The sequence below is a fragment of the Epinephelus fuscoguttatus genome, linkage group LG11 (genome assembly GCF_011397635.1).
Source record: "Epinephelus fuscoguttatus linkage group LG11, E.fuscoguttatus.final_Chr_v1".
In the NCBI taxonomy this organism is placed as follows: domain Eukaryota; kingdom Metazoa; phylum Chordata; class Actinopteri; order Perciformes; family Serranidae; genus Epinephelus; species Epinephelus fuscoguttatus.
In genome coordinates, this window is record NC_064762.1 from 29,459,085 (window position 1) to 29,483,981 (window position 24,897).

The 24,897-nt window shown below is 37.9% G+C and overlaps 1 protein-coding gene across 2 annotated transcripts; it reads right to left on the minus strand.

The window, feature by feature from the left end:
* Positions 1–3,327: 3,327 nt before the first annotated feature.
* On the minus strand, positions 3,328–24,259 carry dnajc5ga (DnaJ (Hsp40) homolog, subfamily C, member 5 gamma a). 2 transcript variants are annotated; one of them, XM_049590032.1, is made up of 7 exons: positions 24,068–24,259; positions 14,765–14,892; positions 13,092–13,305; positions 12,268–12,424; positions 9,698–9,879; positions 8,986–9,025; positions 3,328–8,262 (listed from the first exon to the last, which is right to left on the minus strand). In XM_049590032.1, the coding sequence occupies exons 2-5, from the start codon at positions 14,881–14,883 to the stop codon at positions 9,701–9,703; spliced, it is 669 nt and encodes a 222-aa protein (XP_049445989.1). In that variant the 5' UTR covers positions 14,884–14,892; positions 24,068–24,259; the 3' UTR covers positions 3,328–8,262; positions 8,986–9,025; positions 9,698–9,700. The 2 variants fall into 2 exon arrangements, with proteins under 2 accessions (XP_049445989.1, XP_049445990.1); XM_049590033.1 differs by having other exon boundaries at positions 8,982–9,025.
* Positions 24,260–24,897: the final 638 nt, after the last annotated feature.

Genomic DNA, 24,897 nt, shown 5'->3' on the forward strand with positions numbered 1-24,897 from the left:
TATACTCAGTAATGATACTTTAATCTGTTACTGGTTAACCTGTTTATCTGTGGACTGTTCCAAACAGGTGTTTTTTGAGCAATCAGCAACTTTCTCAGTTATTTGTTGCTCCTGCCCCAACTTTTTTGTAACGTGTTGCAGGCGTCAAACTCAGAATAAGTGTATATTAACAAAAAAACAATAAAGTTCATAAGTTTGACCATCAAGTATCTTGTTTTTGTATTGTATTTAACTGAATGTAGGCCAAAAAAGATTAGCAAATCATTGCATTCTTTTTACCTCTGCCAAGGAGGTTATGTTTTCGCCAGCGTTGGTCTGTTTGTCTGTTTGTTTGACTGTCTGCAAAATAACTGAAAAAGTTCTGAACGGATTTTGATGAAATTTTCAGGAAAGTTGATAATGGGACAAGGAACAGATGATACAATTTTGGTGGTGATCGGCTGAAGCGAAGTGGATAAAATAATAAATTGGCGGGAAATCTGAGCTGCTTGGCGGAGGTCTGCGCTCTCCGAGTGCTTTTCTAGTTTTATTTATTTTATACACAGCATTCTGACTTTTTTGGAATTGGGGTCATAAACCATAACTACTTAGATAAAGAAGTACTAATTAAAAACTTAAATAGATTTTAGGCAGTGGTGGAATATAACTAAGTACATTTACTCAAGCACAATTTGAAGTACAGTAACTTACTTGTATTTTACTTGATTACGTCTATCGTCTGCCATGAATTTTGCTTTTTACTCCACTAAATTTATCTGATACCTTTGTTGCAGAATTACAAAAAGTAATCAACAAATATAATGTATCATTATCAGTTAATAGAGAGTAACACTATTGATCCCTGGGGAGATATTCATGAGCTAGCAGTGTGGCAAGTAATTAAAACAACATTAAAGTAATGTACTGCATCAATAATCCAGTAATATAATATATATCATTCTGAAATGGGCAATTATGTATCATAAGCACTATTGGTGCTTTAAGAATATTTTGTTGTTAATATTTGTGTAGGTTTACTTAGGTAAAATGTTGAATGTTGGACTTTTACTCGTAACTAACACTGTAGTGTGCTGTTACTTCTTCTATGATTTTTTTTATATATATATATATATATATATATATATATATATTTAGGACCCACTGGGACATGCTATATTTAAAATGTGGCATGTGTTTGATTGAGTCATCCAGCCAGAAGCAGCAGTATGAAAATCAAGCTCATAGAAACCACTGACTACAATCCAACAGCACACAGAACATTTATGTAAATCAAGCACGCCATCTACTGTTTTAATCTGCAGATGTCTTACTTATGTATTTCATGGGATTGGAAGCCAGACTGTATTTAGTGAATGGCTATGTGTTGTCTCACTGATTTTTTTTTTAATGACCTGAGGAAGAGCCATTTTTAGTTATACAACTCAAAACTACACATGCTGGATTTATTCTATAATTGAGTTGCCATCATTTCCTCTACATGCAACAATTCTGACTCTCTGAAACAGTTCATATCATATTTAGCAAAACTAAAACTTAAAATTCAACGGCTAAATTTAGAAGTGTGAGAAATATCACAAATATATATATATATATATATATATATATATATATATATATATTATGACCTTTTTCTTCTAAAATTCTTCCCTTGGTGTAAAGCCAAAATCCTGGCTAGTGGCTATGACCCTGGTCACTGGATATCATGACTAAATCACCTACAAAGCACCCAAGGAGCACTTACCTCGACCAAGGCTGCACAATCCTCTATATGAGATTTTTGTGTGTGTAATAGAACCAGAAGTTCCAATTCACAGTTGTACGCCTCTGCAAACCACTCAAGTTGCACTTAAAGTTTACATTCATCAGCATCTGACCAAATGCCTCCCCTTCTGTTTCTGAGATATGGCATCAAATAATGGCCAGAAAACTGTTTTTGCAGTCCATTATGATGTCACAGTGAAGCACAATGACCTTGACCTTTGACTTCCAAATTCTAATCCAATCATTCTTAAAATCCAAGTTAACGTTTGTGCCAAATTTAAAGAAACTCCCTCAAGGCCCTCTTGAAATGTCGTGTTCACAAGAATGAGGTGGATGCAAGTTCACTCTGATTTGACCTTTGACTTCCAAAATCTATTCAGTTCATCGTTGAGTCCAGGTGGATGTTTGTGCCAAATTCAAGGCGTTGTTGAGATATCGTGTTCTGGAGAATGGCGACAAACAACTTAACATAAGGCCTTCAGGCACGGTTTTCACCAGCATGGAAGCATAAAAATAAACCTTAAAATAAACCAAACCTTATCCTAAAATTCCCAGAGTAACACCAAAAACTAATCTTTCACCATGTCCTTAATACATATTCTTACATAAGAAATAAATGGGGCCAAATTCTCGAGGGCAGAGCTGATGAATGAATGAATGAATTAACTAATTAGCTAATGTAATGTTATAGGGCACTTTCACCTCCTGTCCCTGCCCTCTGACCTTTGTCAGCTTCCTGATAAGGGAATAGATAGCAGTGAGGTCAGTTCCTAGCGAGGTATTTTCTAATCCAGAGAATGGAGTCGGTTAAGTAGACTAAGCTATTAATGGGATTACTAGACTATTTATAGGGTTGGGTGCAGAGGGCTGCTGCAGGGTAAGCTAAACATACATACACACAGCTACTCATGCCTCTCTTATGCTATCTTATTTTTTATCATTTGAGGTAATCATAGTGCATCAGTGCTACAGAGACTCTCTACTCAATATTTTTCTTAATATCAATAAAAACCAACCATCAGTCAATCTTAACAACAAGTATATATCCAAAGTCTGATATTCCATAGAGCTCCATTATTGTGCAAAAACTATTGAAACACACCAGTGAGTCATACTGTTGCACTGGGTGACATGAACACACACACACTGTAGTTTCTTTTGACTGTCCCACATAGATAGTCCTGCTGCCCCAAATACTCACTAGAGCACCAAATGTGGATTAATCCGCCGTTGAAAATAGTCCCCAGCAAATACACTTTATCCTCCTGTATATTTGATCAAAACTACAGTGACAAGCTGTTTATGGAAATCACTGAGCCTTTTAAAAAATGTAATGTAACCCTGGACAGGTCTCCAGACTATCACAGGGCTGACACATAGAGACAGACAACCATTCACGCTCACATTAACACCTACAGAAAATTCAGATTCACTAATTAATCTGCATGTCTTTGGACTGCGGGAGGAAGCTGGAGCACCCCGAGAAAACCCACGCTGACACGAGGAGAGCACACTTTACATACAAATACAAGACAAACCAAGAGACAGGAAGTTATAAAATCCCCCTTTTTTATTTGGTTGAATTTCATAACTAATTTACAGATCGTCCACAGGGAACTACAACAGTGAATAACCCCCCACCCACCCTCCAAAAAAATCCCCAACTTAATCTACATTGAAAACGTCTGTCAGGTTGTTCTACTCAATTTAATATTTTCTCATCCCTCTTTTGAGAAACACAGCAGTGTTGGTGGATTGTCCCACTTGTCACTTGAGAAATGAGACCACAGATCCAAAATCATCCATCTGTCCTTGGGAGAACATTAGCTCCACGCTAACTATTTTGGCATACATTAACATGGAGTTGTATCACTAAACACAGTGTATGCTATCAGGTTAGCACAAAGCATTCAAGCCAGTATTTAAAGGCGACATACGAATGACTTTTAGAGCCTGAGCTCATAATTTAACACCCATGAAAACCAACATGTTGAATCCCTCCCCCCTTTCAGTGATTTTACATTTAAATTATGGTATTACTGTGACAAATTAAAAAAGAAAATTAAAAATGTATGTACACTGTTAAAACAGACATTAATTCATAAAAGATGTCTATTAACAATTAGGATTTTGCCAGTTATTTTGCTGTTTAATGAGTTATTTACAACAGTTACAAAAATAATAAATAGTATGTCTTCTTTCAGTGCTCAACAGACTCGCTTTTACACTTCTGTTTTGAAAAGATCTGAAAGACAAAAAGAATATTCCTGAAATGTTACGGGACACGGGAGGTTTTGGCTTTTGATGGAACTTCAGATGAAATGACGACTTTCAAGTCTGCTGACAGTCCCTCTGAAATGTACAAACGGATATTTAATCCATCAAAGACAAAGCCGAAATAAAATGATGGAGGTACTTGTCTGAGCTGGTTTCAGAACAGTTTGTAAATCACAAAATGAAACAATGAGCTCGGTTGCTGGTCCTACATGTCAGTCTACATTAGTTTATTGCAGTTCACCAGGCAATGTTAATAATGAGGAGTTTTAGCAGCTGAGAAATCACTTTAACTTTAGCTTGACACACAGACACCCTATGGCCTTTATTTATAGTGGGAGAAAAAACAAAGGAACACCCTTTAAATTTCACCTGTCACTGCAAAGGGAGAACGTTTCATGTAAAAATGTACAAAAATTCTCCTACAAGCATCAGTGCTCCACCCTAGACAATAACTCTCAACAGCACATCAACCTATTAACACACATATGACATAAGTAAACAATCTTGAAAAGGTTTGAATGTTGTTAATAGAGACCTAACATGGCATGGCAGCAAAATGTTTGTTGGAGAAAACCTTGTTCTATCGATCTTTTTTTTTTTTGAAGTTTTGCTATTTTCAAATAATTCTGATTTAAAGGAATAACCCAACATTTTAGGGAACGTACTCTTGAGATTGATGCCACTCTCATGTCCGCACAGTAAACAGGAAGCTACAGCCATTAGATGCTTAGCTTAGCTTAGCTTAGCACGAAGACTAGAAACAGAGGAAACAGCTAGCTCATGCTTAACCCTCACAATTGAAGAGCATAAGAGCACTAACTCCGTCAAAGGAAATAAATGAAGTATATTTCCTAAAATGTCGGACTATTCCTTTAAAAAACACCCATTGATAGAAAGATTTGGCTCAACTGTCTTTAACTGTAGTGTTTAGACGTAAGAATGTTTTAGTGTCCATTCCTTCATTTCAGAAAACCCATAAACTCTTGTGACCTCTGACCACACAACACTCGTAACTAACACGAAAGGTTGGATGAAATTGGCTCTACCTTAGTGTTAAACTGGCTGACATTATCTCCTGGCACAAATGCTCACCAAAATTATGTTAAAAAGTTAATAACCCTCATGTTCTAGAAGTAAAGTGATCAATCAAAGCATGTATGTGTGTGGGAGGCGATTAAACATTAAACTGTGACATGATAGCTGCACTTACACTATGTACTTACTCGAGTAAACATTACTCAATACCATTCTCATGATACTGACTGTTGGCAAGGTGAACAGTAAACTCGTTACCTAATTAGATTTTATTAATACTGAGGGGACTGACATGGCTTTGGGTTAAGACGACTCTTAACGCGGCCTGTCACCTCTCTGAACGGCCCTACAGTATATGCAGACCAGTCGCCATATAATTCAATACCAAACCAACTTAAATTCTGATAACAGCTGTCATAAAGTGTGGCAATAACTCAACAAGGGACCTCTTGTGTCGCTGCGTAAAAGCTGACTTGAGCTGGGACAACAGGTTGATTAATCAATGGACAGAAAATCAATCAGCAACAATTCTGATAATTGATTAATCATTTGAGTCACTTATAAAGTAAAAAATGCCAAAACAGTCTCTCATTCCTGCTTCTACAGTGTGCTGATTTGCTGCTTTTCTCCATCTTACATGATACTGAACTAAATCTGTTTGCATTTTGAGCATTTGTTGGACATAAACTCACATTTAATGGCGTCATTTTGGGGCTGTGGGAGTCTGTGATGGCCATTATTCACAGTTTTTGGACATTATATAGACAAAGCGACAAATCAAGAAAATGACTTAGCTGCAGCGCTAACGCTGAGCATGCAGACAACACTGCTCTGGAAAAAAGTAGCTGTGATTGACGGTTGGATGCTCCTTTCTAACTAGACCAAAGTGAAAGTGAGTGAACGTGTCCAAGTGTATAAATCGTTTTGCTAAAGTCAGGATCATCTCAAAAAACCTGCAACAGTGATCCAGATTCACTAAAGGTTTGCACAGGTAGAGCAATAATAAATGACCAACATTAGCATGCTAATCACTGAAGAATCATGTACCTGTACGTATATCTGATCATGTTTTCCCATTACATATTTACAAGCGATGCCGTGCTGAACAAGTCACACACAGCTTTGAAATACTCCCTTGAAAAATGCTGCAGTAATAGTTGTCTGTTCGGTCACTGCTCCAATTATTCAAGGCACACTACTGTCTCTATCAAATCAGGAAGCAGTGGGGAAAAGGTTTTATATCCTGGAAACTCAAGACAGAAACGGAGGTTTATGGTGCAGAGATGTACGACTTAATGGATTAGTCCTTCCACTAAAAGAAGAGTGCCTGAAATTTGCAGTACAGGAGGGCTGATTGTTCGCTCAGTGCTCTTTTTCCAAGGGACACAAATGAATCTACAGAACATGATGTGACTACAATGAAAGCTGAAAATGCACTCAAGTAACAGGTGCAATGAAATCGGATGATTGCCCTTGCGATGCAGTCTTAGTGAATCTGGACCTGAGTTTATTGATAATCAAATAACTTTTTCTTCTGGAAGTTAAGAGGTAAAATAAAAGACGTACACCCTGAACTGTGGTTTAAAGAAGAAGAAGAAGGAGAAGAAAAAGGTAACCATTTGAAATGGCAACGGACCCGCTTTCACATGGTGCATAGACCCAAATGCATATACAAGTTTGACAAACTGAGCTGTGGTTTAAGGAGCAGACAGCATTTTCAGAAACCAGAGTTTTATCATGGGTTGGCTGGCTACATGGAGCTGTTGGCTTTGGTCTACCAAGTAGTCTGACTGCAACACAAGATGAAGCGCAGCGATCTGGCGACACAAATTTAAATAAAAATGATTTTAAAACTTAAATGCTGTGGTTCTTTCCCATGGTATGGCATCTGTTGTTGTCCATTTTAGTCAATAGATTACACTGGGGGTTGTATTGTTTAGCCAAGGGTGGCACACGATGACATACGGGCTGGTACAAGTGTATAGTGTGTGTGTAACCAGAGTTTGCACGTCTGTCAGGTATGAGAACAGGCAGTTCTTCCATGTATTGTGGTCTGGGCTGTGGGCTGTATTCCAGTGCTGTACAGTGGGGGCAGGGGCATGCATCTGGAAAAAAAAAAATGCATGCACTTTGGGGAGGAAAGCCTCGACTCTACTCCTGATCCATGCTCTAAATTTTCAGCTCCAGGTTTTGGCTCAGACATTTAACAACAAAGACATAATCTTTCAATCACGCAGTCACTTCTGCAGCGTCACGTCTCTTCAGTTCCCCCTCGTCACATCCGTACGATCATGAGAAAAGCAACTATTAGTCCTGCAGTCTTTGACAGAGGAATATTTTTTAACCACTGCACTTGGCGTGAAGAGCTTGTTTGAAAGGCTGATCAACAGAGGGTGTCAATGCAACATGGAGCTGAATGCGACTGAAGGAAGAGGAAACAATAAGGTCCTCCACACACACCGTCCTGCTGCTGGCTTCTGATGATGTGTACATGTCATCCAATTTCATACTAGAGTTCTTTTACCCAAAAAAAAAAAACCACTGTTCGTTTTGGAGGACAACTCCAAAGGAAGTTAAAGGGGGAGAAATGTTAAAAAAAAAAATGCTCCTGTTGGTTGCAAATGGAGTCCAGAACGGAGGGAGACATGAGCAGAGGTTGGGACAGAGATAATTCCAGTCTTGGTCTGGACAACGGATAGATAGATAGATAGAGGATCACTCTTCCATGATGTTTTTGCCCTTAAATCCCCGTGTTTTTGCCATCTTCTAGCCCAGTGTCACATCCTTACAGGTTGTAATGGGATGACAAGAACAGATTGGTGAGGAGTCCAGGCACATTGCCAAGCCATGGATGACTGAATCCATGGCAAGATCACATCGAGCCCAGGCTAGGCTAAAGTATGTGGCAAGCTGGAAGGAGAAAGAGGACTCGAATTTTTCAGTCAAGGTCTCAGCAATATTAGAGCCCAGTGAGTGGTTTAATTTGCACAAACACTCCTCCATAACTTGGGTTCAATGGAGGGGGCCAGGAGCCTTTAAGTTCCCACCTCACAGGTGTTGTCCAAGGGGTAGATCAGGTGGGCTAAGGGTTCAGGGTCGAAGTGTGGGCCTGGGCCGGCTGGTGGCTTTGGGCTGGTTGATCTCTGGCAGCAGTCGAATGTGGCTGGATCATAGTAGGGGCTCGAAAGGCTGAAGAGGGAGAGAGGTGGGGGTCAAACTGAGATTCAACAGTGGCTGTATCCATTAGTTAGCACATGAAGCTTTGCAAAAATGCTTCTTGGGCTGTACCAAATGTTATTTTTTTTATATTACACCCTACAAAAAAAAGAAAAAAAAAATCCACAAACAAAATACTTTACATTTAATCGAATCAAATGAGTTAGTGTTTTATATAAAATCAACGTTCTTAAATGAATAAATGTAATTTTTGGTACTGTTAGATGTCGTTAGTCGTCGCCGCATTGATACAGGTGCATCCCTCCCTTTGATGCATGAACCAGAGGCAACAACGGTTATTTTTGAAAGGCTAGATGGCAACAAATACGGATTGATGCAGAATATTTTGCTGGATGTAATCATATCTGAAATTCACAATGTTTTTGTATACATTTTTTAAATATATTTTGACATTTGAACTGTACAACAATTTGGAGATGTTGAAAATGTTAGGATCACACGAGTTGGAAAAAATGCTACGCAGCCACCCCTGGAATCTAATTCTACAAATAGCATGATATTAGAGTAGCCTATCTTTGTCTAAAACTTAACGGTATAACCCAAGAAGCTGCACAGGATTTGACTGTCAATTTTATGAATGAAGCTGCGAACTAATCGGTACAGCCCTATGAGCTTCTTCTACCTGTGTGATGCTTTTCTCTGCATATGGATGATTAAAAAAAAAAACGTACCTACCTGCTTCCGCTGGTTGAGGCTCACCCGCACCGTCACTTTCCTGCGGGAGGAGAGGAAGGTACCCACGTTACCCTTATATCAAACACTCCATTACAGCAAATCAAATTTCTACGCTGATTATCTTTAAACCCAGTCGGACAAAATCACTTTCGTCATACAGGTTATCTGCAGGTTTTGGAAAGCTAGTTTCAAAACCTCTACAGTTTCAAATTCAAGCAAAATAAAAACTGAAAATTCTGATGATTTCTGATAAACACATCTGATTTAGGTTTTAAACTGCTGTTTAAAACAGTTTGGTTATGCAGACAGATGCATATTAAAAAACCTTTCTGTGATAAACTTCAAGTAGACATGCAGTGCGAAGAAACCTAATTCTGAATTAAATGATCTAACACAAGCAGTACAATTAATAGTTACAATACACATAACAGTAAAGCATGTGCTTATTTTCTGGCAGCAATTGAAGCAAACAGTACAGTTTAATCTAACACTGACAACAAGCATATAGAAACAACATGCAGGTAAAGAGGACTCCAGTGATGTGATGGATGGTGCAGTACAGTGGTTAACAGACAGCACGAGTGGTTTGGTTATGAGTGAGTGAGGAATCAGTGATGAGCCACACACAGCCAGCTGACAAACATGGACGAGCAACACCAAGGATGAAAGACAACGACGACGTGACACATAATTCAGACGAGGTGGTTCTTACGAGTCATTTCGACTCTGGCAGGGTCTCTCCGGGGTTTTCTTCCCCCGCTGGACTGCCCGCTGTCGGCGAGTGGGGCTCAGGAGGTGGAGGCATGGGCATTGGCAGGGGGATGGGCTGACTCTGGCCTTCTGGGTTTTCTGGACCCAGATCAGATTTGGGCTGGCCTATGATTACTGTGTAACCTGTGAGATTGGAGCATGAAAACACGAATCCTGCAGCGTGAGAGGATGGTAAATTCACGGGTGAAGTTACAGGAAGCATTTAGGATTGGTTACAGCATTACTCTCAACACGGATCTTCTTACAGATGCTGTTTCAACATTAATAGATGTGAAGTTAGTCAAGTTGCTGTGATATTACTGGATTTATGGTGACAATATGCAGATTCTCAAAGAAGAAATAACAGCATGTGGAGTGACTGGCACAGAAACTAAAAATAAAATGGGTTCTTGTATTGGAATAAAACGTGTCTGTCTTGATGACAGGAAAATGACTGTTCAGTCAACCATCATGTCTGTGTTTGACACGTCCTTTATTCTCATGCTGCTTGCGCCACCTTAAACAACTTGATGTAGTATTTTGCTTTGCATTCTATTACATCACTGTGTACTCTACTAAATGAATAGCTAGGTTTTATATGCATCTTTTCTTAGCTGAAGGTATTTGTAATAATCTTAATTATTTCATCTTGTTTTATGTCTTATGTTTTATTTTTTTTTGTCAATGAAGACTACCTGCAAAAATTGCCACAGTATATCACTTCCTAAATCAAAAACTGTGACAGATGTGCACGAGTCTTGCAATGTGTCCAAAATGCTTCTGTTCTTTAACATAGCGCTCAAAGATTTTGACATCGTCGGCTACATTGTGACACTTTTTTTTCTCCAGGGAAAATACATGTGTATTTTTCTTGCTAGAAACACCAAAGTTCTCACTAAACAAACAAGAGTAGAAGAACAAGTCCAACAACAACAGACAAGTCTAAAGCTATCCACCTCCCACTCCAGACCCCATTAAGTGCCCAAACAAAAGAAGAAGCTGAGTTATGAAAGACCAAGATTATTAATAGTACTTATAATTTTGACAGCCAGGAGCATAACATTTTCCTTTCTTTACTTGGGCTGCAGCAACATCAGGGATCTCCAGGAACTGAAATGTTTGCCTTTTTATGGTACACTAAATCCCAGTTGTAGCAGCAGCAAGACAGCTTAACTGAAATAACTGTTTTAGTCAGACCTTTTCCATAATCTGTTGAGTTCACAGGGTTGTTTTCTAAACAGTGCTACAAAGGGCAGTTTTACCCAGGGTAGATATAATGTGATAAAAGTAACAACCTCTTTCTTTCCCTTCTTCTGTTTGTTGCAGACACTGTGTTACTGTCTGTCTGTTAGAGAAGTGATGCTTCACATTGTTCACTTTTCTTCACATTGCATGTTTTAACACTACTGGTAACTTCAGAACAACAGAGTTCAACAGTGACCATTGTTACAGTGAGAAATAATTTCTTAATTACATGCAAATGTTTACTACGTGTACGCTTGTCAAGGAACAAAGTCGCAAATTATACCTGAGCACATTAATTCATATAACATAAAGTCTGAAATTTAATAAATCTGGACAATGTCGTTATTTATAGTCACATATAATGTACACTACAACAAATGCACAGTGGTTAATGGAGCGTGTACTGTGTCCTGGATATACAGTCATCAATCACAAAGCAAAATGATGCAATAGTGTGCATCAACATATAAAAACAAACAAAACAAACCAACAACAGAATATTTACAACATCAGCGTCGTCAAGACCTGAGAGCCTAAAACTAAGTGAAAGTGGAAGTATTCCTGCATTCAAAACCTTACTTAAGTAAAAGTATGTGAGTACTATCATAAAATGTAGTTAAATTATACAAAGTAAAAGTATTTAATGTGCAGTAAAATATTTCCTCAGTCAGTGTTTTACTGTTACAGCTGATATTTTTGGATTAATATTGCTGCTGCATTAATGTGTGTGTTGCATTTTACTGCTGTAGATGTTTAAGGTTGTGCTTATTTTAACTCCTTTATATATTGTTGTGTAGTTTAATCTACAGCATCATATTCTATAAGATCATCATATGTTTGTAGCCTGGCTGTCCTGTGAGAACCACGTATCTCTAAAAAGTCAACTTTTCATGGTGTCAGAAAAACAGCCCTGTTTTCAGCTTTGTGACGATGCATTTCCCAGCTGATCCAAGAGGGATTTAAAGAGTTTATTTAGCCTAAGAAGTAGTACAATTTTCTCAACACACAAAGTAACACTTCATCCTCCAGTTTATCACAAACATTTAAAATCAACACATCTGAAAAAACTGTAATTTGTAAAGTAACTAATGCTGTCAGATAAATGTAGTGGAGCAGAAAATACAATCGTTGCCTCTGAGATGTGGTGGAGTGGAAGTGTAAAGCTGCATTAAATTGAAATACTCAAGTAAACTGCAAGTACCTCAATTTGTACTTGAGTACAGTACTTGAGTAAATTCACTTAGTTACTTTCCACCACCACTGTAACCATGTGAAACTCCCTCTCACCTCCATCCTGCTCCGCTTTGATTTGGGCCTCCAGGTCTTCGGGGTCGACATACTGGTAGTTTTCGTCATCGTCGGGTGGTTTACACTTCCCGCAGCAGAAACAACAGCAGCAGCAACAGCAGCAGCAGGTGAACATCGTGCAGCACAGGACCAGACCCTGCAGGGGGAAACACAATTTAAGCCATATGAGAGCAAACATGGGGATCTATTAGAATGTTGGGATGACAATTAATCTAATCCTCTAAATCAGGTTAGAAATACAGTTTTGTACAGGAAACTGTCCTGGCATATCTAGGATTCATGCATGTGTGTGAGATATATGAGGACAAAAAGCAGAAGGTACTTTATAATCTTGATTTATAACAGTAATATAAGGTTCTCACATGGGATAAGGCAGAAAATAAACCTAGGAATCCTAGTTTCAAATTCAAAGTGTCATGAAAAGTTTGCCATGGATATTTTTCACTTCATAATTTAGTGAAACAAATTTTTAGAGGAAAAGAATGTACAAAATACCATAAAACTCTTGCTGAACGACAGTATCTGACACATTATAAACGGTAAAAAGGTAGTATTTATTGGTGGCTTATTGCACTAGATTGTATGGGTGTTAGTGCTATTATGTTAACCACATGTATGTGAACGCATTAATGCTGTGCAAATAATCCTTTCTTTCAAAATCTGCATCACAGTGAGCCAACAACAGTCTCAATATTACAGTAGCAGCTTAAAAAATAGTTAAATGTAGCACACACTGTCGATTATTTATGCACAAGTAACAACTTTACAATCAGTATAGACTGTAAACAAGGCAGAGCACAAACCTTAAACCACCACTTGGACATGAGGAAGTAATATTTGACGCTCTCCTCTCCGAACTGTTCCGACACGTAAAGGCCCATGGAGCCATACTCGTCATAGATCTTCCTCTTGGTCTCATCATTTAAAATAGAGTTGGCGTTGTTAATCTCCTTAAACTTCTCCGCTGCCTCCGGGTTGTCTGGGTTCTTATCTGGGTGGTACTTCAACGCTAGTTTCCTGACAGGAGAAAAAGAAGAGCACACAGGAAATCAAATGATGCAAAGTGAGGCAGAGGAAAAGTGTTTGAGTAAAGGAAGGAAGGCTCAGGTTGAGATTTTATTTATTTAAGGATTTTTCTATCTTCAGTTTATTAATGGATGGATAGATTATAATCAGTCATTTTTATGGTCTATTAAAAGGAGAGTATTTGAGTAAAAAACAAAAACAAACAAACAAGGTTCCTCCACCAGATTAAAACACTTGATGTCAAGGTCATCAGATTACACTGGCAACCATACTGTAATACATTAAAAATAAATTAACAATAAATAAATTAAAGTTACAATGTTAATGTTGAACTGAAAAAAATAATTGTGTAATCAATCAGGCCAATTGACAGACAATGCATCAATATCAAAATTAGGATGAGGTAAGAGAAGGAATTTGGTTTTTGCAGCAGCACAAACAAGAATGAGTGAAAATGTGTAAAGTAAAAAAAAATTATAAATAAATATATCAAACTAAAATAAGAATAGAAGTAAAAATAGAAACTATACATGAGCAATTAAAGACAAAATTAAAAGTTAAAAGTGAGAGTGGTGTGATCTATATAAAATAAAATAAATCAAAATAAAATAAAATAAATATAGGGACAGAAGTAAAATGATTTGTTAATTAATAAATTGACAAACTATTTTTTTTCAAACAATAAATTGATCATAATTGTCTTTTTTTGCTTGAAAATGACTAAAAGAGATTATTCTCTTTCTTCCTGCTGCTTTTTTTTGGTTTGTTTTATGTGACAGTAATCTGAAGGTTTGTGAACTGTTGGGTGAAATGAGCTTCAGGAAATTTTCAAAGGCATTTTGGACAATTTATGAAATAGTCTGATTAATTTAGGAAACAGTCCACAGATTAATCAACATGTGCGGCCCAAATTATGCTTCTGATAATTGATGAATGACTTAACTTTCATTAATCAATGATGTCAAACATTTGCTTAATATCAGTGTAAATGTCATGCTATTAGGTTTGAGACTGTTGGTTAAAAGTAATTGTATAGCAGCTTTGGATTCTGGGAACTGTTAATGGACATTTTAACCACTTTTTGACACTTTATAGACTACTTTAAATTTCCCAATTAGACCCACTTTGATAGATTATTTAAAAACAATCATTAGTTGCTCATGAACATATGCTTCATGTTAGCTTGTCTCCACCTGCACAGACAGAAATATGCTCTTTAGCAATATGACTGGTGGAGGAATGTCTCTGAGAAATCGCACCACTAATGAGGGGGGAATTTGCCGACACAATCAGGAACAGGATTACATAAATTTAAGCAAAGCATTTAGGAAATGCCTAAAGTAATAATAACAATGTGGTTAGCCTGCCTTCTCCGGAGAAACTAATCCTCTCTGAAGAGACATCGTAATTGGAGCAATAATTAAGATTACTGCATGCTCAGACTGCTTACCTGTATGCTTTCTTGATGTCCTCAGCTGTCGCTCCTTTCTCCAGCCCTAGCACCTTGTACACACTCTCCCCAGCGGTGGACATCTTCCTCTGGGGGCGGGAGGGGTTCGGTTCAGCCATGGCTTACCTCTGTTCATATAGCAGAAAAAAAATATGACATATCACAAAAAATATTTAAAGATGGTGACATGTTATTGAATGTCACTTAAGGGATTGGAGATCAAATATTACAGCAGAGCAAATCTGTAACAACACAATCAGATATTCTGACAGCTAATTCAGGTTTTTGTGTGGTAGTAAGTCTGTTCAAGATACATGTGCTCCTCCTTCATCCTCTGTGTATTCTAAACAGCACTTAAAGACTTACCTGTGTCAGATATTACTATTAATATTACCATTAAATAAAGTAAGAAATTTCATCTCCTACAACAGTTATAATTACATCATAACACAACCTTTTTTCCCAAAGTTGAGGTTAACCAGGAACAGTCAGAGCAACAAGAGCTGAACACATCTCTGTAAGAAATGAGGTGGACTTCTTCCTGTCCCACCCTCTGTCAACGAAGACCAAGGTTATTGTGTTAATTCCCATATAAACCAACTGCACTGCAGTCGTAGAAAGGGCTTCTAATGAGCCTACAGTAAGTTGTTAAGTGTTGTTGGAGTGGTGCAACCAGCCCCTACAAGTAAGCTAAGTGCTTTGTCAAAGATGTTTTCTTTACGAAAAAACAAAAGCATGGCTCAGTGCATCATAGGAAACTCTGCAGCCGAAATATAAAACAGCTACTTAATAAAGTTGTCATTTTATAGGTACTGTCAGTAACTCTGACACACTGAGTGTAAGACAATCACAAGCAGTGATGAAACAACTCACACTGTAAATAAACTGTCAGTCGAGCAGTAGCCTTGACTGTAATCTGTCCAATCATTTCCATGTATTTATTATCTGTTGATTACGCTTTACCATTGATTTATTAATCTTTCTGTCTACCAAATTTAAAAAAAGGAAAGTTTCTCCAAAGTCAAAAGCTGAAGGCTACATGCTTTCTCAATAAACAATGTCTGTTTTTCTCAAACATATTCAGCATAAAATTATACAAAACCGGAAAAGCAGCAAACTTTAACAAATAATCTGTTATCAAAACTTGCTGATACATTTTCTTTTGTTTTTCTTTTGTTGTTTGTTTTTCAAGTGACAAAGAAGGAAATGTCAGCTGTTAGGATGTGAGAAAACATAATGCTTTTGCCTTTGAGCAGGTAGACATAAAGCTTGTTCTCATTTGTGTAAATGGATTTATCAATTAAATCAAAATTTAGCAAAATTAGATTTTTTTGTTTTTGGTTCTTTAAAAAAAATAAATAAATAAAAAATGCATGTTCATCTTTTGGAAAAAAAAAAAAGTCCATAGAGAATTCCTGCGAGGGCTGAGGGGAAAATTACCTCATATGAAATGTTTTTTTCAACTAATCTAATGAAAGCTGACTTAAACTAAATTGTTTTACAAACATGTCTGCTTATCTTTGCATATGATAAACCCTTATATTTCCATGTTATTCCCAATTTCAATTAAACCAGGGGTTCTTTAAAGTTTTGATGACTTTGTGCCAATTTAGTGAGTCAGCATATGATTGAGAGCTGCACAGGGAAAGTTCACACAGAAAACGAAATATCTTTTTCATCTCACTTTCATATTGAACTGCTGAGTTGTCCAGTGAAGTCACTAACTGTAGCTCACAGCACTAGGATTGATGACAGAAAGTTATTCCAGCGACACTCGCAAGCAACCAGTAGCTTTCTACAAGTTCCTAACCTGATAGATGCTTGTTAGAGGACGCAGTTTGATGCAGCAGCTGAGTAGAGTACTAAGTGCAAGCTACTGAAAACTAAAGTATTGTAATGGGCCTCGAATGGTTAATATATTGTGTGCATTTCATGTCACGCTCGGGGTGGCACAAAATGTTTGAGGGCTGCCATTGGCCTGTATTAAACTGTGGCAACTGTACACACACACAAAACACACACACACACACACACACACACACACACACACACACACACACACACACACACACACACACACACACACCCCAACTCTTACTCAGCCACACAAATAATGCTGTCCGGGTCGTTGACTAAAGAAGATTACATTTTGCTGATCTTACAGATTACTCGTCCGAGTCCATGTCAGAGAGGGCCAATGTCCTGGTCACACTGGGGCTACACAGCCCTGCGCACACACATACACACACATACCACAACAAACTAAACAACAGATCTATATACTGTGTTTGATACCGTACGGGATGGAAAGAGGGCAGACAAACAGACAGACAAACAAACAGACAGACAGACAGACAGGCAGACAGACAGAGGTAATCATGCTGTGCAGGCTGCTTTAAATAAAACATTTCACTTTCATTAAACATTTCAACTGCAGCCTCCACTTGACTCTAACACAGGAAGAAAAGCCTTAAAAGTAAATAAATATAAATATAGAGATAAATAACACTTTAGATTTGTGTTTAAACAGAGCTGATATTACCAGACATGTTTCCTGACATATGCTAGGCAATTCCCTCTGGATTTTTTGCTTTAGATATTACAAAGTGGGCAGATTTGCACAGGATTAAAAACTCAGATGACCTTTGCAATTATTACAAATCCCCAGCTAATGCTAGGGGCTGTGTGAACAAAGCATTTGGTATTTCAGCTAACCACTATAAAGTCATCTGCTCCCTTCATCAAAGTGTAAACTCACATATTCATGTTATTAAGAGAGAGAAAAAAGTAGAATAACAGCATTGATCCTGGCAAAATGCTCCTGCTTTTATTGGCTGTACACTCCAAAACCAGTATATAGATGGAGATAATGTTCATCAAAGAAGACTGCAGCTGGATTCAAAGAGGATGGCATGGGTTATGGACTGAGCTAACTAATTTTAGTCTATAAAATACGAACAATTGTGAAACATGTTCACAACTTCTTAGAGTGTTCACATAGAACACACATTCTTTGTTGTAGTCTCAGCAGTCACACACAAACAGTACTTCACTTTGTTCACATCCAAACTATTTTTAATTTGCTAAAACAAGATCCCCCACCTGAGGGCATGTCTTGGAAAAACATTTCCCATTGTTCACTGGTGGTCAGATCCTCAGTCCCTTTTGTGCTTTATGGTAATGCTTTGAATGAGAAAAAAAAAGTGTTTCACTGCTGTAACACAAAGCAGCTTTGCTTCTATTGTCTCTCATCTGATTAAGTGAAGAGCCTTCTTTTGTGAAAATGAAATATTAGGCTTCACACTGCTTACATGCATGTGTAATTTTAAAAAGATGGTGCAGTTAGTCTGCACTGTTTTATTATGTTCTTCCCAATTTTTTGAGATGGCAGCAACAGTGTTCAACATTCACACAGAGGGTTGCAGGGTCTGTAGCTACACCATCATGGTGTTCTCCATTGGGGAATTATGTTGAGAATTTAGCTGAGAAAAAACAGAATATTTACAAAAAGCAACAGAAATATTTCAATAATAATAAAAAAAATGTGTTGGAAATAGAGTTAAAAAATTCAATGTACTAATGTTTTTGGTACGGAAGAAGAAATTTGGAATAAAATCCTTTTAACAAAAAAAACCCAAAAACAAATAAAATGAATGGGTAGAAACACTATTTCTGCCAGATAGGACTACTGGAGAAAAATTACACATTGCTCTCAGTTAGGGCACACCTCTTTAGTTGATAACCAGTTAGTCATTTTTTAAAACCTCCAAACATTTGTTGCTTCCAGCTTCTGAAATGTAAGGACTAGCTGCTTTTCCTTGCCTTAAATTATATCACTAATATCATATTTTTCACTGCTTTTCGTACATTTTAAAGACCAAACGATTAATTGATTAATGGAGAAAATAATCTCCTATAATAACAAAAGCATGTGTGTGCTGCAGACTGTGTTTGCCGCACAAAGTGCACAGGACTCAGAAAATCCGGCCAGTCTCTTGATGAGAATAAACCCTGCAAACACGAGATAAAAAAGGCCAATATTTTTCTCCACGATGGACACACTGCGGGCCCAGATGGCGTATCCACTGAAGCCAAGAAAGCTGATGTAAATACTCCAAAATTTTCCAAACATGCTGCACAAACCAGGTGGCGCTCTGTCAGGAGAGAGCAGGTCCATAGAAGAGGCCTTAGCTATAAACCGTTAAGACCACCAGGCGACAGAAATCTGCACTGCTCTATCTGCCACCCTGCAGCTCATACTGGAGCGATCGATGAAGCATCACTGAGCCAGGTCTATTAGGTTAATTAGCAAACTGCGGTTGTTGTGGTGCAGACTTTTAAGAAACTGCCCTGAATGTATGCAAATAGTGTTCATTTATCACGGTAAGAGGACTGACGGTATGAAAACGAAGCACAATAGAAAACCAGCCACTAAAACTAGAGACAGGGAGAAAGAGAGACACACAAAGGAGTCTTTTGTCTTCCGTTCCAGATATTTAACTGTGACTCTTTTGTTCTCCAAGATTTATGAAGTGCAGATATTTATCTAACTTTAGCCACTATTTAGCATGATTTTTTTTAGCTGAAAGCCTGTCAGCTGAGAGATAAAAGCAGAAAATGAGAGAGGGATAGTACACACATGCATATAACAAAAACGCAGTCAGGTTTGCAGTAGTATAACTGATATATAAATTGGTATGTTCTTAATAGAAATAAATTGGTTTGTTTTGTAGTTATATAGATTAAAAAATGTTTCAAGCTTACGCAATCACACACAACCCAAATGTGGCGAAGGATAACATCTCACAAATGTTTGAAAACAGAAAAACTGCCATAGCAAAGAGGAACAGCAGTTACAAGTTACAGTTACATTTCCAAACCAATATCCATCAAGCAGAAAAATGTGAGCACAGACAGAAAACAACTTTTAGAAGAACTTAAATTACCGTTTTTTAAAGGGGCTATTATTAGAATGGGACATTAAAGAAACTGAAGTCCTGTTTTTGTGCCAGCTTATCAAGATGTTTTATTGCCTGAGGCAGCAGCGTTTGTCAAAACCCACCAGTGGGAATAATCATGTGAGGGCTGAGGGCAACATTAAGATAAGTCTCTCCCAGTGAAGACAGCAACTCTTAAGATAGACTCTAACACTGTTACTCTTAAAATAACTCCCTTTATTGTTAAAAATAACAGTAGCTTGTTGAAGTGTGTGACATATTAACTATGTAATCACAACAGCCAAGGCCAAGCACGCCAAAATTCATACAAAAAAGCTCTGCCAGAGATGTTTAAATATTGCTGGATAATCAGATTTGATGATGACTGTATGCTGTACCCAAACAAACATTATATTTAAAGACCAATCTGTCCAATATGAAAGGAAGTATGAGCATTAGTGTGAGGAGCTTCAACATTAAGTTCAAAGAGTGTAGAGAAAGAGAAAACAAGCAATATGCCCATTACTCAAAATATTAAAAAATACACATAACACATGTATTGTATGTAAATATGAATGACGATTAAACATACAGGTTTCCATATTTCCTTTTATGTGTCTTACAAAAGAGAAGTAGCGAGTGAGTTGTAGTGAGTTGAGACCAACACAAGACAAATACATGACTGAAACATGTCGACCACCACTGTGAGAATATATATATACATTGAGATGTATAGCTAGACAAATAGATTACTGCAGAATTGGAATTAGTGCATATGTTGGGCGGATAAGTAACATGAAATTGCAGCACAGTAATGTTGAATACATATTTGAGGTCATTAAGGTGTTTACAAGTTAATTTTTCAATTGTGAAATGTACTCCTTAGTATGTATCTTAATCCCAATTCTTTAAAAAGGTACTTTTTAAATATTATCAGCTAATATATATCGAATTTTCCCCAACTCCCAGTTTGAAAAATCCAGTTTTGATCAGTGAGAATATGATAAAAAGGTTGCACTGGCTAATCATCCATAATTATTCTCTCTACATCTTTTCCCACTCATGTTGCGTACATAATATGTTATGTCTGTTACGAACCACACTGAGAACTATATCAGATGTGTATTATAAAAAGGTTACAAGTACTGTACAGTCACAAAGGCTGTACTTTATTTAAGATGTTTGGCAAATCAGTGGATTTCTTGTTGAGCCACACAAGCCGAGTCAAACAAAGAAACACCAGTGCTTGCTCAGAAGTTGTAAAACAAATAAACGGGTACATATGCACTATGGCGGCGATGTACAGTTTTGAGCCTCCAAGGCAGACTTCACTTTCTGGCTGTGTGCAAATCCCGCCTGCCTCACTACCAGACTCTAACCCCAATTATGACTCTAACTGTGATGCTGCATCTGTTTAGGGTCAAAGGTGGTGAGTCAAAAGCAAGAAACACAGCATTCAGGATCTCCTTACACTCAGTCTGCTTATGTGTGGGAAGAACTGTCTGCAGTGAAAGCTTCCGGTTGATTACAACATCAGAGACACAAAGTCGAACCATCTCACGCCAATGTGTCAGTATGCTGATAACTTTTAAACATGCCAAGCTGAAGATAAAACATATAACTGTACAACATGGATATAACATTAGATGCCGTACAATATATGGGCCAGGGACTTGATTTGATGTCATGTCAGGAAACATTCCCAACCTCCTTAATTGGACCTCTGACTAACAGGGCCATTTTATTTTATTTTATTCCCTCTGGTGAGAATAAGGTAACCAACTTTGAATTTGTAGCATGGTAACGGTGCCATTTATAACCTTAATAATCTGATAGACAAAACATATTGGTGGCGGCACAGGCTGGGAAACAGAGCATCATGAGAGGGCAAACAAGTCTCGATTTCCATAATTAGGTCATTACTTAAATGTACTCATAGAACCGGCGACAGAGGAACCTGATTCTGGCTAGCAGTGGTGGAAAGTAACTAAATAAATTTACTCAAGTACTGTCCTAAAGTGCAATTTTTTGTTCAAATAAATCATGATGCATTTTTAAGGATTAAGCTAGCCAGCAGTATACATATAGTAGTTGGACTTAGCCCAAGCTTTATCTGCTGCAACATTAGTGATGCTCACATATTAATGCATCAATAATTATAATCCAATAATACAATACACATGATCCTGAGGGCCATTCTGCATAGTGAGTACTTTTACATTTGGTACTTTCAGTATATTTTGATGCTGATACTTTAACTCTTAATTCAGTAAAATTTTGAATGCATGACTTTTACTTTTACAAACTACAGTTTTTAAAATTGGTCCAGTATGTGCACATTCAGCACATCCAATGCATCAAAACATTGTTTTCTAGTTGGAGCCACGCCTCGTTTTCAAACTGTATGGTTTGACTAAAATGAACAATGACAGCAATATAGTCCACGATAAGCAGCGCTAAAATCAACCTGCGTAGTTGTCCCTCCATTGTGACATTAGAAAGTGTCTCATTTATCTTGCAAGTGTACTCTTCTTCAACGTTTTGTTTACTTCCTGGATTTTCCTGCATGGAAATTCTGACAAATCAAGAGCAGCTTTCTCGCACAAGGCATTTTATTAGGTCTGCTTGTAAATGTTGCCGTGAGAACACAAACCAACTCTAGGCAGTTATGCAACTTTGTAACGAAATGATTCAGACCAAGGTGAGTGAACTCTAGGTCTGTAAGCACTGTAGCTGAGTGTTTTCAACCAAACCAGAGCTGGCATTCGTTGGTAAAGTAAAAAGGCAAACCAAGATGGCTTTTGTGAGCTGAATTTTGTTTCTGTCAACCTTGAAAGAAGTGTGCTTCACAATTATAAAATTACTCTTATTTTAAATGGAGTCTGGTGCATTTAACAATAGTGATTTCGCAGTTGTTTCTGGTTACACAAAAAGGATCTTGACAACAAAATGGTCTATCTCTGTCGGGATCATCTCCATAATGTTGTCAGACACTTTAAATAACAATTTGAGCCTGTCAGTGGCAAAAACAAGCACTTTAAGTGGATGGAAATTGAGGGTGCACAATTGCCCTATGTGTTTACATTGCAGCCTGTTTTGCAGCTGCTGGCTGCAGCCCTTTGGCTCACTACTGGACCAGTTTAAAATACTTAAAACTTACGTTCCCATTAGTCACTTTGACATAAAACTGCGGGGAAAGGGGTCAAGGTTGGAAAAAAATTATATCAAAGTTACCCTTTAAGTAAAAGACCTGACTGCTGAAGTCAGGTGTTGCTCACTGCTGGGACAATGTTGTGGTATTCCTTAAATTTTACCAGTTAACATATGACATCATCTAAGAACCTTTGTCTAAAAACTAACTAAATAAAAGCATAACTTCACAGACAGGTGACTTGATAAAGTTGTTATGGTGTGGGAGAACAGGGGGCTGTTGTTTTAGGATGACGGTCCGGTATAACGGAAGAAGTAATGCCGCGTGATTGTCGTCTGTTTGTCCTTGTGGAGCCCTAATCCTTTGCTAATCTCCCTGCACATGGAGAACTACTTTCTATGTTACACCCTACCATTCATAAATAAATCTAACAGGGAACATTTCGGCAGTTTACACTTATGGACACTTATTTCTCCTTGTCCTGTCAGAAGTTATTCCTCTCTGGCTGTCTTTCTCAGCCAAATAAACTGTCATGCTGGCCCCGGTGTTGACAGGTAGCTAGCTGTTAGCTAAACTAACTGTTACACGATACATGACACAGTTCACCACTAAAGGTGTTTTATTTTAAGGCAAGACTTCATTAATAAATGTATAAAAATGTCAGTGGTCGTGGCCCGTTATATTAGGGTACCTGCTAGCCAGAGGTAGCCCCGACACCGCTGTCGCGTGAAGACAAAGATAGACCAAACTCCATTTAATATTCAAGCAACTTAATGTTTCCTCACCTACATGTGAAATATAGACACTGTAAAATCTGGGTAGAGGTTATACCCGCATAAGCTACTATTCGGCGTATATGGAGCATGCATGGAGCCATTGTTTCAACAGAAGTACAAATCCTCAATAGCAGTCTTTCACAACTAACGTTAATCGCTGCCACCGCCCTCTTATTTTGCAAGTGTTACACTTGTTAAAATACGTTTGAATTGTGTTTTAATACACGTACAAACTAAAAGTGCACCCTAACGTCTTATAATATGTTTAGAAAATCAGTTTTATAGTGTCACTTTGCTCAAGTTATGCTGCCTTTATTGAGAAGCAAGCCAACCTTAAATTGACAGATTTTTGAATGGACTTTGGCGTACGTGACCATGACAGCTACCCACGGCTAGCTAACCTCATGCTAGCTGATGTAGTGCTCCCGAAATGCCTTACCTTGTGCAAACTGAACACTGTGAATCTCGCTGTAAGGTTAGCTGGATCATAGAGGCATCCGGTTTATAGTCTTAACTCCCAACTAAAGGCTCATATCAGTCCGGTGGTAGAGGAGTGAGAGCCCGATGCTGTGGCCGCCGGGTCGCCCCTTCGTGTATGGTCCTGTCTGCAACAGGACATGCGCTGTTATTGGCTGATTCCTCCTTCCAGGAAACGAAGACGGATAGGATGCTGCTTTCAAGGTTTCCTCCGAATTCCACCTTTCAAGCGCATGAAGCCAATAATTAATCAAATTCTTATATATTCCAGAAATTAATCATCAGAGAGCAGAAATGCTGCAGCTGAAGGATACAGATGAACAGAGGGGGAATCCAGAGTGTTGTTAGCACTGTGAGGTATTCATCAAAAAGCTGCAAATCTCAGTACTTTCAACAGGAAATGAACCTGTGAATCTACAAGCAGCAACATGAACTTAAGATAAACAAAGCTGAAAACAGAAACACGCATTATTTCCATAGGATGGCAGACAATACCACAACATTCAGGGAACTTATATCCACGAGGTGTATCTGTAGACATCTCAGCAGCTCCCACAGGAGCCAAACTTTACATTTGTTTACACTTGTGGTTTTATCTTGCTTTAATATTTAAAACTTTGCTGAGTCATTCACGCACCCCTACGAGTTAGGTTGAATTTAGAGTTTTCTGACAGTTCTTGAATGTAGCATTTATTGGAACCCCACTTCTTTTTATCATCTCATGCTGTGACTATTTGACTGCTCTTTTTCCATCCGTGTAAATTTTCATTAAAATGGTGATTTCTTTTTTTG

Bases quoted from the DNA above. Each gene is read 5' to 3' on its own strand.
- dnajc5ga (XM_049590032.1), bottom strand. From the start codon at position 14,883: ATGGCTGAACCGAACCCCTCCCGCCCCCAGAGGAAGATGTCCACCGCT. The intron at 13,306-14,764 runs GTAAGCAGTCTG...TTCTCCTGTCAG, and splicing joins GACATCAAGAAAGCATACAG to GAAACTAGCGTTGAAGTACC. The intron at 12,425-13,091 runs GTTTGTGCTCTG...TTCCCCCTGCAG, and splicing joins TGTCCAAGTGGTGGTTTAAG to GGTCTGGTCCTGTGCTGCAC.